Source organism: Prionailurus viverrinus, chromosome D1 (assembly GCF_022837055.1).
Source record: "Prionailurus viverrinus isolate Anna chromosome D1, UM_Priviv_1.0, whole genome shotgun sequence".
In the NCBI taxonomy this organism is placed as follows: Eukaryota; Metazoa; Chordata; class Mammalia; order Carnivora; family Felidae; genus Prionailurus; species Prionailurus viverrinus.
In genome coordinates this window covers 59,379,702-59,398,048 of record NC_062570.1, presented here as the reverse complement: position 1 = coordinate 59,398,048, position 18,347 = coordinate 59,379,702, and the positions used below count along the sequence as shown (strand labels likewise).

At 55.6% G+C, this 18,347-nt stretch overlaps 1 protein-coding gene across 4 annotated transcripts in view; it reads right to left on the bottom strand.

Moving 5' to 3' along the window:
* PDE2A (phosphodiesterase 2A) overlaps window positions 1-11,118 on the bottom strand; it is a 68,506-nt gene extending 57,388 nt beyond the window's left edge. For 3 of the 4 annotated variants that reach the window (XM_047824064.1, XM_047824062.1, XM_047824061.1), the window contains exon 1: window positions 10,934-11,118. In XM_047824064.1, coding sequence (XP_047680020.1) covers window positions 10,934-11,056 — 123 coding nt within the window. In that variant the 5' untranslated portion in view covers window positions 11,057-11,118. The remainder of the gene's footprint in view (window positions 1-10,933) is intronic. The other variant, XM_047824063.1, reaches the window with a different exon arrangement.
* Between the last annotated feature and the right edge of the window lie 7,229 nt (window positions 11,119-18,347).

The following is an 18,347-nucleotide window of genomic DNA, read 5'->3' as shown; positions in this document are numbered from 1 at the left end:
CGAGCTGGGGGGAGGGCACAGTCTGGCATTGGTGGGGGGGTTCTGCATCTCCTGCCTGGTGGTCCCCTCTTCTCATCCAGGTTCTGGATGCCTGCCCATGACTGTTGGAATTTATGGCTTTCCTTGGGTCACCATAGGGGTGACAGGAGCTGCACCTGGTATGTGGATACTTGTGGTGTGGCTGTGGCAGGGCGTCTGTTTGTCCCACATGTCCCCGTGTCCTATGGGATCTCCCGACTCAGCCATGCTGACAGCCATGCCTGAGTGTCGCCTAGGAAGACTGGGTCTGCATGTGGAGCGGTGGTCTAGATGTGGCCATCTCCATGGGTGACTGTGGTCCGCACGGACTGACTGCAGCCCAGGGTGTGATGAGGTCACCCATGTGTGCGAGTCTACTGTAGGGCATTGGTCCCGGCCTGTTGCTTCCCTCTGTGCGATGACCCTGCTAACCCGGCCATGTCCGGCAGAGGAAATGACAAGGGCTGAGCTAAATACCTAACCCCAAGCCCATCCCTTTTGTCCACAGGCCTCAAACTTCTTTTCCACCCAGGCCTCCGATGGTCCACCCGCTGTATTACCCTGGGCCAACTCTCTCTCCCTCCCGTGACAGGAGGCAGTGCTAGTTATGATTCTCCAAATACTCTCCCGCCTCTCTACCCCTCCCTGGAGAGGCCCCTGCTCTCTGGCTCCCCAGCACCAGCTGCCAGCATGGGGAAGGTAGGCTGGAAAAGGGGAGTCTCAGCAAGGCATTCACAGCTCCTCCATAATCCCACCCAGCCTTAGTGTTTACCACACCCCTGCCTACCCCCCGGGCAGGGAGGTCCAGCTCACCCCTCCTGGGAGTCTGCAGCACCCATTATTATGCTGCCGACACCCTGGGGACCTGGGCTTCACAACCTCCAGTTAGAGAACTGCTGAGTAGGATCGTGGTTATGATTCTCTGACCTCTACACTGACAGGTCAAGGCTGTGGGGTCAGACGAGGACCCTAGTCCTAAGAGTTGTGCCCCAGACACCAGCCAGGAGGTTAGGGTAGGGTGGAGCCTGCTTTGGGGAAGACACAATGTCTCATCTGTCACGGCCTCCTCATTGTCCCACTGTCCTCTGGGGACCACAAGGCTCTCCCCACCCAGCCACAGGAAGCTGAGCCCCTCTTGGAGACAGAAGGAAGGGACACTGAAGGAGGGGCTTTAGGACTAGGAGGAGACTCACCCATGACCTTGGGATCACAGTGGAGGAACCTAGGATTGTAGAACCCAGCTGTCATAAAGAGGCTAGTGAGATGGAGACAATATGCAGAGAGGTCCTGGAGTGCTTCCTAGAGGAGGTGTGTGGTGCCTCACAAGAAGAGAACACCAGGTTCCAGAACAGCCTCCTAACTATGAGATATAGGTTTTCACCTGGGACTTATATGTTCTCATGTATGCACTTGCACGTGTCTGTGTGTCCGTGTGGGCATGGGTGTCATCCCAGTCACGGAGTCCTGAGCTCCAGTCTATGTCCCGAGGGCAGGTTCTGCCCAAGGTAGGGGTCAGCTAGGCGGCAGGCACAGGGGCAGACAAGACAGTAGTCTGAGTAAAGAAGAGGGATGACAACTCAGGGCTGAAAGAGAAGCCCGTTGTGGGTCATGACCTCAGTTCACACCTTAGTCGCCTGACACTGAGGGCAGTGTGCTTCCGTGACGCGGGCCCAGCATAGGACCTTCCCTCTCTGAGCTACTTTCCTCTTCTGAAGAATAAAAGCATGGGACTCGATCTCCTAGGGCCCGTCCAAGTCTAACGATCTTTGGAGGGAGGCTGACACACACACACAGCCAGCCAGAGATGGAGACTTGCAGGGTGGGGAGAGAGCCCGAGTGAAGGGGCAGGAGCGCCCAGGAGGCTCACTGTGGGTCGGGTGGCTGGGGACCCTATCCTCAGGGCCAAGACAGGATGCAGTAGACAATGGAACCTTGGGGATGACAGGGAGCAGCTGCCGCCACCCTACCTGCCTTCTGGCCTGTGGGAGGAAAAAGATGGAGGAGTGATCGACAAGGGCTCTGCCCCCTAACAGGAGTCCTGCCTCAGCTCCTGTTCCCCAGGAGTTACAGGGGAAAGGGGGAAGCTGCAGACAATGGGGAGCACCCAGGACTGGGAGTCAGGAAGCTGGGTTTCAGGTCCTGCTCTGCTGTGCGACCTGGGCCAGCTCCTGGTCTCCCTCACCTGATCTTTGAGCCCACCATGCTGGGACTCCTGCAGCGGCACCAGGCTTCTGAGGAACCCAGTCGGAGCGAGCTCTCTAGAGGCCAATGATACTTCTCTCCTGCCTAGGGGATCCCCCCCACCCAACTCTGGCACAGGTGCTGAGACAAGTGCAGAAGCCAAGAGGCAGCAAGCCACCCGGCCTGTGCCACAAGGGAGCACCCACTGGTCATCCATCTCCAGGCGACTTGGCCTGGGACCTCCCTTCCTTAAGCTCTTCTCACAGCCACCTCCTGGGCACAAGCAGGGTCCTCCCTCCTTGGCCTGTGCTCAAGAGGTGCTGATGGGTCACCAGCCAATGCCCACACTGCTCCTCTGGCTGCCCTGGCCTCTGCCCCAGTCGGAGGCCCTTTGTACTTGGGGCCCTCACAAGCAAGTGTTCGTGCATTTCCACGTCCGTGTCCAGGAAGTGTTCATGTCCTGTTTTCCCCCTCAGGCCAGGGTTGGTGGGGAAGGGGGGTAGGTGGTAAGCAGGCCTCTCTTTCCTCCTCTGTCTGTCGACATTTCTGCCCAGAGACTTTAGTGGCTGGGAGGAAAGGGCACTCCTCTCTCTGCTATAATCCGAAATAGTTGAAGGATGGAGGCAGGGGGATGAAGGAAATGACCCCTTATCCTGCAAGCTTAGGGAGTGGCAGATCTCACACGTGCATAGACATCACTTCTGTTGGGGCAGGAGAATCTGCCCATGTGACCCAGGTGGAGAGGGGTCTGGGTCCCCCAACACCGGCTCAGCCCTCCTCCCCTCTCACTGGGGGTGGGGCCACCCTCCATCCTGAGCTGTCTCCGTTGCTTCTCCTTATGTTTTTAATAACCTAACATCGACATTAACAAGGAAGGTGGTTGCAGCTCTTCCCAGCAGCCCCATTTAGAATCATTGAATCATCAAGTCATCAAATCCTAGAATCCTGGATTCACAGAATGCCCGCCTATTTGGCTCCCGGAGTCTCAGCAACTTCAAGTTGCAGAATGTCGGAATCGCACAACCCAGCTTGCACACAGCTCTGTCTGGAAGCTAAGAGTCATGGAAGGCTAGAAGCCCACAAACTGACACTGCCGGATTCTTAGAGTCATGCATCCCTAGAGCTGGTGCTCATACACTCCTTGGAGATACTACCCCTACTTCCTTCTTCCCGCCCCCCGCCCCCACCCGCCGTGAGAAAACGCAGCCCAGAAAATGGCCTCGTGCAAGATGACCGGAGAGTGCAAGCCAAGCAATGCCCACTCCTGAGATGGCAAAACGGGACCACAACATTCGGGTGTTCCAGAAATGGTGTCACTTTTACATTAGGAAATAGCTGTGTTTATGCCGGAGCGGGGCCGCTCTGTGAGTTTTGCTCACTTCCCCTCATGCCCCCTCCTGGCCCTCCCCCAGTCCTCCTGTGTCCCCACACCACCCCCACTGAGCACTGTAGCTGAGTATCTCTCAGCCCCCTCACCCTCCTCCAATCTGGGTGCAACTCTCGCCCATCCCTCCTCTAGGTCTACACCTGGGCCCCCTAAATAAAGACAACCACAGATGGGGCCAACTCCCTCAGGGTGGAGGACAGGAAAAGCAAAAGGCCTGCCACCTGAAGCTAACAGCCAGAGGGCGGGCTCCCTAGAGGAGGTGCCTTGAACTCAAGACTGGGAGCCTGGGGGGAGGGGGGGAGGGAAGGGGGGGCTGTTGGCCACCCCTGAGGCAGCAGCAGCTTCAGGGGAGTCTGATCTGAAGTGGAGGGAAGCAAATGAGACCTACATTTGATATTAGAACCATCAAGTATGTTTAGCATTTTCATAAATTTACATTTTAACTCATTTTGGAATGTGCTCATACAGTTTTGGATTTGAATTTTATTAAATATTACGTTTCACAGATTGTTTTAATTTTTGAATTCTGAACACTCTTTGCCCAGGGCAGTTCCCGAGTCCCCACACTCCTGGAGAGGATGCTGCAGCTCTGAGTGGGGGCCAGGTCTCCTGGTCTCTGCTTAGCCTCCAAGCTCCTGACCTGGGAGACCTTCCTGAGACCTTTCAGTCCTTAGAGGACCCTGACACAGGCCCAGGCATCTGCCCTCACGCCCAGTCTTCCCTCAGGAGCCCAACCAGACATGCAGGGAGGTGCTCCCTCTCTTTCTACCTCCATAGCTGAGCGGCTCCCTCTTCACCCCTCGAAGGTCTGTCTCCTCCCCTCCATCCTGGCCATCTTCCTGCCCATGCCTCCTCGCCCTTCTCTGGACCACACTGCACCAGCCTCCAGCAAGGCCAGCCCAGCCTCCTGCCGCACCCCTTCCGTGTGCTCGCCAGCCATGGCCCAGGTTTCCTAATAAGCAGGTCTGAGCAGTCTCTGCCCTGCTTTCAACTCCCCACCTAGTGCCCAGTTCCTTCTGGAAAAAGTCCATAAATCCCTTCACTTGGGAGTCCTGCATAATTTGGCCCCTGCAGACATCACCAGCCTTGTCACCAGCTTCACACACACACACACACACACACACACACACACACACCAGATCCCACCCTAGGACTCGGCCACCCTGGCAGTCCAGGATCCAGCTACACAGAACTACAGAACCACACTTCCTTCCCTCTGTCTGTCACCAGCAAGGCTTCATGTGTGCCATTCACTCCTCTCTGTCCAGAACTTTCTCCTAGCTCATCCCTTAACTCTCAGATTAGATACGTTTCCTCCTGGAAGCTCCCCAACTTGCCCCTCCCTCCTACTCTGGGCTGAGTCAGGGGTTGCTGCTCTGTCCCACCATGGCCTCCTACTTTCTCTCCAGCACTGCCCTCACCACACCACCTACCAGCATCAGTCTTTGTGCCTCCTCCCCGACCCCATCACCTGGCTGCCATCAGCCCTCGTACCTAGGTGTGTTTACCTGCCATGGGGCAGACACATGGTTGCTCAGACATGGGGCAGTGTGTGGCAGAGCTTTAAAGTCCACACTGTGCTCACTTCTACCTCCCCTCTCTGTTGGACGCATAGTAGGTACTCACTAAATGTCCACCTAGGAAGGCCTGGCAGTATATAGTGTGTGGCATGGACAGGCAGGCTGGGGTGCTTAGGATAAGTGAGAGTCCCTGGGTTGGGCTGGGGACTTCTTGGAGGAGGCATCCGGGAGGATCCTCCAAGTGTCAGTCTTTTTTTTTTTAATTTTTTAACATTTATTCATTTTTTAGATACAGAGAGACAGAGCATGAGCAGGGGAGGGGCAGAGAGAGAGGGAGACAAGGAATCCAAAGCAGGCTCTGAGTTGTCAGCACAGAGCCCGATATGGGGCTTGAACTGATGGACTGTGAGATCATGACCTGAGCCAAAGTTGGAAGCTTAACCGACTGAGCCACCTAGGTGCCCCTTTAAAGTGCCAGTCTTTTTTTTTTAATTTTTTTAACGTTTATTCATTTTTTAGAGACAGAGAGAGACAGAGCATGAGTGGGGAGGGGCAGAGAGAGAGGGAGACACAGAATCTGAAACAGGCTCCAGGCTCTGAGCTGTCAGCACAGAGCCGGATGCAGGGCTCGAACTCATGAATTGTGAGATCATGACCTGACCTGAAATCGGACGCTCAACCGACTGAGCCACCCAGGCGCCCCAAAAGTGTCAGTCTTAAGACAACAATTGAGGACAGGCCACAGGAAGTCCCCAGCCCAGACTTAGGGCCATCAGAGTGGGAGCAAAGTCTGCAGTGAGGGAGATGAAGCAGCCAGGGTCCAGGCCAGGGTTGCTGGAGGGCCTACAGGTGCATTCAGAGAAGGCTTCCAGAAGGAGGGGCTGCTTCTGGCTGGTCTGGGGCAGGGAAGAAGGTGGAGATGAATCAAGTTGGAGAAAGTGGTGAGACAGAGATGTTGTTCAGAAAGCTCTGTCTCTTCTTGTCCTTTAGCCCTGAGAGGAAAAGGATGCGGGAGGCGGATGGGCAGGAGGAGCGAGGAAGGCTGGGGCAGAATGGAGATAACATCCGTGCTGACACCAGGGCCGGGGTGGGTATGGATGGCTGGGGCTGGCAGGGAGCATGTCCCCAGCTGTGGCTGGGAAACGTTTCCTGTCTCCTTGCCAGGGGGGTCATTAATAATCGTTCACCCGCCACAGGCAGCACGGAGGCCAGCCAGGGAGCTGCATGGTGCTGGGGCTGGAGTCCAGCCTGCTGACCAGTAGAGCTGCTTTCTGGGAAATAGAAAATTGCTGTGTTCTGTCACCTTGCTGTGAAACCTGGACAAATCACCTGACCTCTCTGGTCTCTGAGAACACTGGCAATAGGAGGGTCTAAGAAGGAGACTTCCTAAAATCCCCTCCCTGCTCTGGGCCTCTGTTTTTCTGGACGGCACATGGGCTGCCAACCCCACAAGGGTATATGGACATCTGATGATCGATGTGGCCATCTGGACTGTGCCGAGCCCAGCTCAGGACACGCGGGATGGGCAGACCTGGCCCAGCTTCTGAAGAGCTCGCATTCCGGTGAGCCCAACACCATGGGGTGCACACCTGGAGCCTCACAGAATCAAGTGTACATCAGGCCGGGGTAACACAGGAGGGAGGGTCATGTACCCAGGGCCTAAGAGGCCAACAGTGTGGCCGAGCTGGGAAGATGGGTTTTCTCAGGCAAAGGACACGGGAGCCCCAGGAAGCCTGTTTGGTCACTGCTGTGACCCCAGCACTTAAGTGCCTGCCTAGTGTGTAGCAGGTGCACAATAAATGCTTTAGACAAGTGAATGAGTCAATCTGTTAGATGAGACTTCTGTGAAAGGAGGTTGGAATCTGGAAAGAGCTGCCTAAAAGATGATGATGACGATGACGATCAGTCTGGCCAAAGACAAGGGGAAGGGAAGAGGTGATGTGAAAGCTCGAGAAGGCTGGAGGCCCAGGGATGGCCATCCAAGGCTAGACAGTATTGCTTGGGAAGGACCAAATGCCATCAAGATGTGTTTTTGAATTTTCCAGTTGAGAATTTTCCAGTTGAATTTTCCAGTTGAGAATCTTCCTCAGCCCCAGGCCACATTTCTCTGCCTACTCAACACCCCCATCAAGGCCCAGCTTATTAAGCCCACTCACCGCAGAGAGCCTTTTGGAAGGTGATGCTGGGGCGCTGCCCCCAGCCACCTCCCCTGACTGACTCTGGTAGTCTCTGTGCCTTCCAACTGCCAGGAGCCCTGGCCTTTCATCCTCTCAAATACCTGTCAGCAGGCTGCCCACTAAGGTTTCCCTGTTGCTTTCTCTGGAGGGTGTGACCTGGGTCCTCCTCCTGACTGGCATCTCCCCTATCAGACTAGAGAGTCCCCAAAGTGTCACCAGGCTTCCTTTCTCAGATAAGGGTCTCTGTGAGGGCAGGGACTCTTCCTCCTGTCAGATGGGAGGTCAACAAAAGGAGATACATTGAGGCCTTCCTGGTTGACCCCCAGCCCAGTAGGGACACTCCCTGAGGGCCACACAGAGAAGGGAAGAGGGACAGGCTGGCAGGCAGAAGAGGGCCCCTGACTGCTCAGCATCCTGGAGACACGTGAGCCAGAAGGGGTACTGGGCCACCCATGGGACTAATCCCTCATGGTGGCAAACTCACCCAGAAACCATTCCTGGCCCAAGCCCAGTCTTTTTTTATATTTTTATTATTTTTTTAATGTTTATTTATTTTTGAGACAGAGAGACAGAGACAGAGTGCAAGCAGGGGAGGGGCAGAGACAGACACACACATAGAATCGGAAGCAGACTTCAGGCTCCGAGCTGTCAGCCCAGAGCCCGACGCGGGGCTTTAACCCACGAACTGTGAGATCACGACCTGAGTCAAAGTCAGATTCTTAACCGACGGAGCCACTCAGGCGCCCCTCAAGCCTGCTCTTGAGCCAAGAAGGCACCACTGGGGATGCCACCCGGGGCCTCACGGCCTGTGCCTGAACCCCTCCCCGCTGTGGAGCATTGTGAGGTGGTAGTAAACACAGTGACCCTGCAACACGTGCATCCTCTCCCCGCCCTCCTCATATCCCAGCCCAAAACACGACACAGACCAAGAGGAAAAGAACAAAGGTTCCCAGACCACAACATCACCCGCCGCCTGCCTGTCCAGCGCCTGCTCAGCCGGAAACCCAAGACAAAGGCCTTGGTCAAAGTGAGGAGGATGAAGGGCAAAGGCTAGAGGCAGCTTAGCTTGGGGTGGGCCATGAGAGGACGTCACTGGGCATCTCTGGGGACCTAACTGGGAGGGGAGCAAGGACAAGATGGCAGCCAAGCCCTCCCTGCACACACACGCACACCCTTCCACGAACATTTATGGGACACCTGCTGTATCCCCCATGCCCCAAACATTGACTGCCTCGTCCCTCACCCCACACACCGTGTGCACACACTTCCTTACCCCCTGCAGCACATTCCACATTCCTTAACACTGCCTCACCCCACACACACATCGCTAGCTCACTGGACACCCTTTCCACACTCCTCACCACACACCACACATAAACAGCTCACAGGGAGAAAAGATCACATAATCCACGCGTCACACTGAAAAGTCACACAGCTCACACACCCACACCTCACACCACACTCACACTCAACCTCCCACCATGCACCTCACACACCCCACACTCACCTCCCCAACCACAGGCACACACACACGTCCAATTAAATTCAACACACACACCATCTAGACGAGACACACCCTGCATAGATAATGTGCACGCCTAATGTCACATGTTTGTGGCCACACACAGCCCCTCGGCATACACAATCCTGCCTGCACATTGCCTCCTCCCCCCCATGTGCATGTGGGCGCGCTCACACACACATACACACACAGACACACACACACACACACACACACACACACACACACAGTCAACCAGCCCCTTGCCTGGGACTCCTCGGCCCTGGCTGCTGCACTCTCCCCTACCCAGAGTTGCACAAACAGCCATCACACGGACATATGATGCTCAAACACCAACAAACAGGTCCTAATACATTTCCCAAGCAAGCCTAGGATGTACCACAGAGAGTCTAAGCCACCTAGGCTGCGAACACACTCGGGCACACAAAACTCCCCCCCCCCCACTCCCCTCCACCACGACGTCCAATGAAACCCCTTCATCAGGCCCCCACAGTGGCTCTTCTGGGATACACACAAGAGCCAATAACATACGCAACCACACACACAATCCCCCAGGCAGGCTGCCCCTACAACAACTCCACCCCACGGAGACAGACACACCACATACACACATGTCCCCTACACATACAACACTCATGCACACGGCACCACTCCACACTCACAACGCAACCATCCTAGCCATGCACGGCATGCAATGACACACAGTCACAATCTTCACACTCACCATAAGCCCCCACAAATCCCCCCCAAATAATCCCCCTGGTGGTGCCACACACAATATTACATGACACATCACACATGATCACACACAAGGCACACCCAACACATGCAACGTGGGCCATCCTACACAAATACATACATCTCAGACTCACCCAGTCCTGGAACCCTCCCACCACAGGTAACTGACACCAGATTGCAGTCTACTCCCCTCTCTCCAATCCCACACCCCCAGCTGCTCCCAGTCAAGACCAGGACAGTGGGGATGGGGGGTTTACAAGTTATGAACCCCAGTGCCACTGCACAATCCCCACCCACCTTAGATCCCTGGGCACCACCCAAAGGCTGTACCCTCCATGTTTAGCCCCTTCTACGAGCGCCCACACCATGCCATGCCTGACAACATGGGGCAAGTGGAGGTCCTGCAGACACCAGCCCAGCACTCTGAGCATGCCCCTTCCTCACTGGAAAGCAGAGGCAGATACAGGGGGAGGGGATGATCACAGAGTGAGACCCTAGAACAAAGACAGAGACCTAGAGAAATAGAGGGGACAAACTGAGAAAGATGAACAGGGCAGAGGGGACCAAGAAAGAGACATGGAGGGGCAGAGAGAGAGGAGGCCCAGAAGGACTCGGAGAAGCCAGGGGAGAAACCAGAGAATAAAGTGGGACTACCACACCTGGAGAGAAACAAGAGGAGAGGGTGAGACCCCTAAGAGACTAGGGGACCTCCTATACAGAAGGGAGGAAGGGAAGGAAAGCGGGAGGCAGGTGGGAGGGGGTCCTGCAGAGAAGGAGACAAGCTATGAGGAAAAGCTGTGTTTTGACCCTGGGGTAGGGTCCCAGGTGAGGATCAAAGTCCAGATGCTGGAGTGGGAATCTGGATGGGGGCACAGACGAGGCTGTGGAGTAGAGGTTCAGGGGTTGGGGTGAGGCTCCAGCACTGAGGGGGAGTCCTGGCTGAAAGCTGAGGGTTCAGGTGTTATGGGTGTACCCGGAGTCTGAAATATATAGTGGGTGTTTGGGGATTGGGGCAGTGGTCATCCGTTGATCTGGGAGGCAAGGGGTTCCAGGTTTAAAGAGCTCTCGGTGGGGACTGGCGCCCGGCTGGGGTCCTTCTGTGAACTCCCTATTGGGAGTTCAGTGCTTGGAGTGGAGTCCCAGATCCGAAAGGGGATCAGAGTCTGGGGTGAGGTTTCAACTGTGAGCTGGGGATTCAAGGGCTCCGGGTATGGGCTGCAGTCCCAGCACAGGAGTGGAATTCAGGGCTAGGGGAGGGGGCCCCACCTTGAGGAGGGTTCAGGGGCAGAGTGGACCACAGAGTCGGCGCCTGCACTCTCCGTGGAGGACCCAGCCAGGCGCTCGCCCGGCACCCCGTCCTCCTCGTGCCCAGTGCTGGGGGCCCCCCTACCTGCAGGCTGTCGGCGCATGGCTGCGGCGGCGGCGGCGGCTCGTCCGGCTTGAGGAAGACCTGCTGGCCCCGCCTGAGGAATTGGACAACAGCGATGAGGATGTGGTGCAACACCAGGACCATGCTCGCAGCCGCCCGCCCGCCCGCCGGCCCGGCCGCTGCGCTCGGTCAGCGCGTCCGCGACAGCTCCGCCGGGTCCGCGCGAGGGTCCGCCCAGGCCCCGCCCCGGCCCGCCCACTCCCCGCCCCCGACCGCGCAGCCCCGCCTACCCTCCCGCCACCGCGGGCTGCACCTCTCGGCTAGTCGGACGTGCGGACCCCCCTGGGCCCCCCCACCCCAGCTCTCACCTCCCTTCTCTCTCTGCTCTCAAGACTCTTCCAGCTTGTCCGCTATTAGGATCGCCCACCAGGTAGCCGGTTCTCAGCCTCCGCTCCCTTCTCTGGCCCCTCGCCCCTACTGTCGCTATCTCGTCTCTCAGAACCTCTCTCTTCAGATCACATCCTCTTCCCCCACTTAGAAAGTCCTGGGGCCCGGCCAGAGCTCCAAGCCAGAGACCAGCGCAGTGACGGGAGGGGCGGAGAGGCGGGGGCTAGGGGGCTAGGGGCCGCTGACCCCATGCCAGGAGCCGCGGGCTGACTCCTCTTCAGGAGAAATGGGGAAGTCGGGGAGAATTTTAGAGGTCGCCCAGCGACGGACAGGCCTGGGGGGCAATAGCCAATCTGTGCGGGGGACACGTGCGCACGGACACACGAGCGCACACACGGGCAGGCGCACCACTCCTGAGTGCGGGGTAGGGGCGCCGGACCCCCAGCACCGGACGGGCAGGTCTGCGTTGGCGTCCCCGGAAGCCGGAGATGGTGCAGGCCCCAGGGCCACACAGTTCACAGTTCGGCGGTGGGACCCGCGCGTCCGGAGCGCAGTTCTCCGCAGCGCGGCCTCTGTGCTCAGGCGCCTGCGGCAGCCGTGACGCTTCTACGCCCCCTGCTGTCCTTTCGCGGCAGCGCCGCCTGGGCCTATTTGCCATCTGCGGGGCGAGGGAAATGGGGGCGGGCAGAGGGAGGAAGGATCACCTGGGCCAGCTCCCTGCCTGGACCTACTAGTTCCTCGCCTCCATTTAGCATGAGATCCGCTGGGGTGGTAGGACGTGTCTGGACTAGAGGGTGCGCTTTGGATCATGCCATGCCTTTGCCGGCGACTTGCTGCTTGACCTTGGTCAGATTCCCTCCCGTTTGTGGGCCTCAGTTATCCCATCTCTTTCACAAGACTGCCAGGACAGTCAACCCCGACAAGGGTGGGAAGTCAGCCAGTCTCCCGACAGCCCTTGCTGTGGACTGACCTGAATCCTGACCGCTGCGCTGCTGGCCCCTTTCTCTGCAACACCCCCCTTCCCCACTTGGAGGGTGACTCAGTGAGCCCCCAGCCTCCCCTCACTGGGCTGATTCATCTGGGCCCTTTCTCCCTGGGGAGTGATTTCCTCAACGTTGAGTCACTGAGCCCAGTCCTGGACACAGTCCAGGCACCTGGCACACAGGCTGGGCGGAGCCCTGGCTGTGCCATCAGCTCAGGAGGAGGCCCTCCAAACCCGGATTTCTCCCACCTCTGTTTCCGAGGCGCAGCTCTGCACGTGCTTCTGCCTCTGCTCAGACACCTTTAAAGACTCCCTACCACAAACACAATAAAGCCCAAATCCTCAGCCTGACATGGCAGACCCTCTATAACTTAGCCCTGATTTATTTACCCAGCTTTGACCCTCTCACCACCATTTCTTAAATTTATACTTCCTCCTCTACGCAGATGAGTGACTGACTCATTCTCACCTCCAGATCTTTACCCATGCCACCCTACCCCAATGCCCACCAGATCCTGTCCACCTGTTTATCATTTAGGTGGACACCTCCTCTAGGAGAACTTCCCTTGATGCTACCTTAGTCCTCTGGGTCCCCTTCTTGAGTTTTTCCTGGGAATCATGTCTGGGGACATGGGGAGGAGTGGGAAGCTTTTCTGTCACTAAGTGATCCAGGCCCAGTTGATGTATTTTACTTCACCTTCAAATTAGGGGCAATGTGGCCTACTTTTTAGCACTGTAGAAAACTACATGGGCTAAGATGGTGTAAAGGTTCTGACCCAGAAAAGGGCCTCCCTTCCTTTTTTGGCCTCAGTTTCCTGCTCTATAAAGGGGGGTGACCGATGTAAGGGCTATTCTAAGCACCGAGTCTGAGCCCAGTGCACAAATCTCTTGGCAAATCCTGAGTACCTGTCAATCCCGGGCTATTATAGCCTGGATGGGACACAGGTACCCAGGAGCTGTCTGTTAAGGCCACTGGCCAGACCTATTTGTTCTGAAGACATCTCACACCCTGCAGTCAAGAGCCAACCCTGGCCTGGCATAGCCACCATCTCTTGGGCTCTCAGCTCTAAGCAGGACCTCCACAGCACTCACCTCATGACAAGTTATTTCTTAAATCTTACTTGGTTATCTTACACTGCAGCTCAGTGGCTGGAGCCCCAGGGACATGCTCTACGTCTCCCTCAACTCAGAGAGATTCATTCTGCATCCATCCTTCAGATTCAACCATTCCTCCAAGGGTTTCAGTCCTAACTCTGCCACAGACTTGCTGTGTGATTCTGAGCAGGACACTGAACATCTCTGGACCTCATTTTTCCCATCTGTGAAATGTTAATACACTGGATTCAATAAACAAACATTTTTTTCTTTCGATGTTTGGCAGGATACAGAGATTCTTTCAAAAACATCCCCCCGATGTGATCCTTGAAATTCTCCATCCAGCCCCCTCCCAGAAGAGGCAGTCAAGGCTCCTTGAGATGCCAAAATGACAGTCCATGCGCAAACGCTCCTTGCCAGGAAGTGACCCTTCCTCCAAAGCCAGGGCTCCTCCGCTCCCCTATAGGTCCCTGTCTTCCAGGTCTACGTTCTGTGATTCTATGTTAGGTTCTCACCCTTGCTCATGCCTGGGACTCCCCCATCCCAGATATTTTTAAATGTTCCCAGGTGATTCTAATTTGCTGCCAGGTTTGAGAACCCTGGATTAGATGTATCTTGTTCCTGGCTGACATCAGTCCCGTGGAATCGACGGTCACAGCTGGCCCCTAAAAGGCTGAGTGTGTATATCTGGAGCTGGGGGCGTCTGTGTCCGAGGGGCTTTAACATTTATTGAGCCCTTACTATGTGCCTCGCATTTCACCTTCTCAACAACAGTATAAAGTTGGATCTATTATTAGCCACATTTTATACGTATGGAAAACTGAGGCACAGAGAGACCAAGTAATTTGTCCACAGTCACACAGCTAGTAAGTAATGGAGCCAAAATTCAAACTCAGACCATCTGGCTCCAATCTGTGTCCTAAATTCATGCTCCTTATCTTGAGGAAAGGCATGTGAGAAGAACAGATTTTCCTACTTCTCCTTTTGTCCCCAACGGTGCAGTGACTGAGGGTCCTATGCTCCCAGTCCCTGAACCCTCTGCCCATCTCTGTCACAAGAAAACCCAGCCCCAGGAATGCCTGGCCCAGCCCCTCTAGACACTTCCTTTTGTCTCCCCACCTTACCGGCCGCTATAACTGCCCAGTGGCCCAGCTACTGAGTATTTTAGGAAAAGGTGAGTCAGCTGACAGCCTGTCAACCTGGGTACCAGGCCTACCAGACCTCAGGCCCTGTCCAGAAACCAGCCCTCTGTTGTTCCCAATAATAATGACACTCCTGTGGGCCATGGTGCTCACAAAGCACTTCCTCATCCAGGCTGGGAGAGCAGACTTCCTGTTTGCCATCTCTCCAGGTGACAGAGTGGCACCAGCAGACACCCAGTAGACCCCACATCTGCTCTCATCCCCCATGCCCACCTGTCTTACTTCCATAAGCCTGTCTGGTGCCTGACATGCATTTATCCTGTCACTGTTAACCACGGTCATACTCCTGGAAGCCCAGGTTCGAATCTGCACCCTGCCTTGACATACTGGGTGACCGCAGGCAAACTTCTGGTCCTCTCTGTCCTCAGACTCCTCAGCAACTATAGAAGTTGGCCTGGTTCTCGTTGAGGGCTCAGGCAGATCAGGTGGAAGGAGGCAGGATCCAGGTAGGCCTAGCTGGGTACAAGGCAGCTTTCTTGGGCAGGCAGGCCTGCCTGGGCATGCCAGACCCAAGGACTATGAACAAGGACCAGATCTCAGTATGGGAGGCTCCTCAGGAGAGAGTGTATGACTCAGTCAGAGTATGACTTGGGGTGTGGAGCCCACAGACTGACAGAGGGCTCTTCCATCCTAGGGGCCCTGCAAAGGGACAATCCAAGAAGCGTCCTGGAGGAATCTGACATCTCTGTGGGTTCTGTGTCCATCTACAGCCTGTCCTCAATGCTTCAGCCCTGGAGAGAGCATGGGTATAGACCACCCTTCGGTAAGCCGTGTGTGTGTGCACAGGTGGGTAAGGCCTTGCACCCAGGACTGTGAGCATGGTGTGGATAAAGGCAGGAGAGGGTATGACTAGAGGTTTGTAAGTTTATTTCTTTGTGAGGATGTGTGATACTTTCACAGTATAGCTGAATTTGTGTGTGTGTACATCTATGGAATGTGCATATGCATATGTGTGTGCACATAGGTGTGTGTATACACACTTGCAGGTATGTGTGAACAGTTGTAGGTGTGCACACGGGTCCGGGTATGGCAAATATGTGCATTCGTGTGTGACTGTGTGTGCAAATGCATGAGTATGTATATATTCAAATTCACACCCAAAGGAGGTGCCGCCATGGCCACTAGCCTGGATCAGCTCTGGCTGTGGCCCCAGATGTGGGGGTAGCCCTCACAGAGAAAGGATCTGGCCATAGGCACTTATTGGGGAAATATGAATTTTGGCTTTGGGTGCGCAGGACCTGCTCCCAGAGGCCCAGCAGCAGCTGAGGGGAGAAGAGCACAGGTTGAGTAACTCAAGCCCAGGGGATGTGGGAATAGGGGTGGGTCATCCACAGGTCTCGTCCATTTCCATGTTATTTGTATGCACATTTATCTTGTCGGCAGCAGGTGGCCAGGTCCACGACCCTAGAGGGGTAAGGGAATCCATAGCATTCTGGTCCAGACTAGTCCAGGACCTGTCGGCTCACAGCCAGGCTGAGGTCCACGGGACTCAGGCGTTGGCACATGTTAAGCCTTGGTTATCTGCTCCTTATCATCTGCAAACCCCAAGATCCTTCCACCACACAAGGCTGCCCCAGGCCACCATAATCATACACAGTCGTTGTCCTCCCATAGAGGACGTCCTCCTACACACAAACACATACTCCTATACCTGGAAACGTGTTCACACAACTCTTATACACAGAAGCACAGGTGGGCAAGTCTGCCCTAAGGGGACCACTGTGCCTCCTTCTCCCCAAGCTCCATATCTGCTGGGGTCATCTTTTCTTCAGCCTCACACACATTCACAGAGTTTGCAATTGCCTGCAGGATAAAGCTGGAGCTGTTCAAAGCCCTTAACCTATACCACTAACAAACTTCCTTTCAGGCCACACCTACACTGCCTTCTGGCCACTCCTCGTGGGATCCATGAGGATTCCACAGATCCACTCACCAACCAGTACTCCCCATCACTCTGTGCTTTGCCAGGTAGGTAGCTGGCCTCTCCACTATGCTGTCAACTCCAGGGGACAGGGCTCTTTGTGTTTTGTTCATCGCTGTGACCCTAGCACCTAGAACAAGGCTCAACCCAGAAGAATTGCTCAAAAAGACATCTATTGACCATACAAATAAATGATAGAATCTTCCTTCCAGCCTGGTCTGCCCCATTATGTAAGATTTACCCAACTGTGTTTATTTTCTTGTGTGCCTCCCCGATCAGATGCGCTGCCCCTCCAGGAAGAAACTGGGTGTGATTCAGCTTCGTGTGTGTATGTCAAGCTCAGGGCCAGGCACAGAGAGCAGGGGTGGGGGATAGGTCTGGGGGGCAGATCCCAAGGCATCATGACCCCTCAATAAGGCACAGGGATATCTGGAACGTGGGACCACCTGGGCCAATCACACAAAGCCTACGTGTCCCAGGGAAGAGGCCTCCCAATCGCCTTTCCTCATCCGAACCCCTTTCTAAAGCCACCTCGACTGGTGATCCAGCCTCTGCTTGCACACTCCCAGAGACAGGGAGCTCACTTTCTTAGCAGCCAACCCCTTCCCGTGTGGGATGGATGGCTCTGCCTGATGCTGACTCCTCCCACAGCACCATCCTATTAAACCCTGATCATCCCGAGCCACGATTCCCATGGAAACCAGGAAGGAAGATGAGCAAAAGGAGAGGCAGATCCCAGCTTTCTCAGCAGCTCTACCAACCTCCCCAGCTTTGGGTCGAGGTGGGAAAAGGAGCTCTTGGCTCTCAGCCTACCCTAGGGAAAGGGGAGTGGTTTTAAGGTGCTCGGTCTCCCCTACTGCCAACCACCATCCTCAGGAGCCCGGGGTGGTGCAGAGACAATGCATTGCTAAGAAACTCTCTAGCAACCTCCACTGAGCCCCATCCCCCCTCACTGAACTTCCACCCTCCTCGCTGAAGCCTTGGCCCTTCATTAAGCTCCATCCCCCATACTGAGCCCCCTCCTCTCATCCCCCATGCCCCTACCCACACCCCATCTCCTCCTCTCACTGGAGCCTCCTGCCTTCCCGTCTGCAGGACCATGAGGGGTGCTCTGACTCCAGCCCTAGGAGTGGCACATAGAGACGCTTCCTCCCGAGCCCTGGCTTGCAGGCTGGGTGGATGAGGGAGGGCAAACTGGTCCTCAGCCAAGGGTGGCTGCCCAGACTCCCACCCAGCCCCGCCTGAACAGCTGCAGCCCAGCTTTCCTCTGTCAGCTATTCCTGGGCTGGCCCTGCTCCAGAGGTGCATCAGGGTGCAGTCGATCATTGACCCCAGCCCCCAATACACACACACACACACGTACACATACACGTACACACACACCAGGACAGCTCAGAGCCAAGCCCCTGAGGGATACTGAGGCACAACAAAGTCTAAGTAACAGGGACCCAAGGCCCCAGGCTCTGAAAACTCCCTGCCAGCTCAGAAACCATCAGAGAGGGAGGCCCCTATCTATGGCTTTGAGGTTCCAAGAACTCGCAGAGCTTTGTGTTCTAAGAAAATCAAGCCTCTATTATAATGTCCCTTTATTCCAAGAGTCTATGCTTCTTATATTCTATGAATGCAAGAGCCTGGAGTCCTGAGAATGTAGGAGTCCAGGATTCTATTATTCTAACTGCCTGACAAGCCAGGACTCCACCAGGGTTTCCACACCCCTCAGAGCCTGATGGTGTGCGGGCTTGAGTCTCTCTGAATACCAGGTAAGAGAGACGGCCCCAGCGAACCCCTGCATCTGTGAGGTGCATTCCAGCCTCCACCTTTTTGCTAACAGCACTGTACATCACCCTC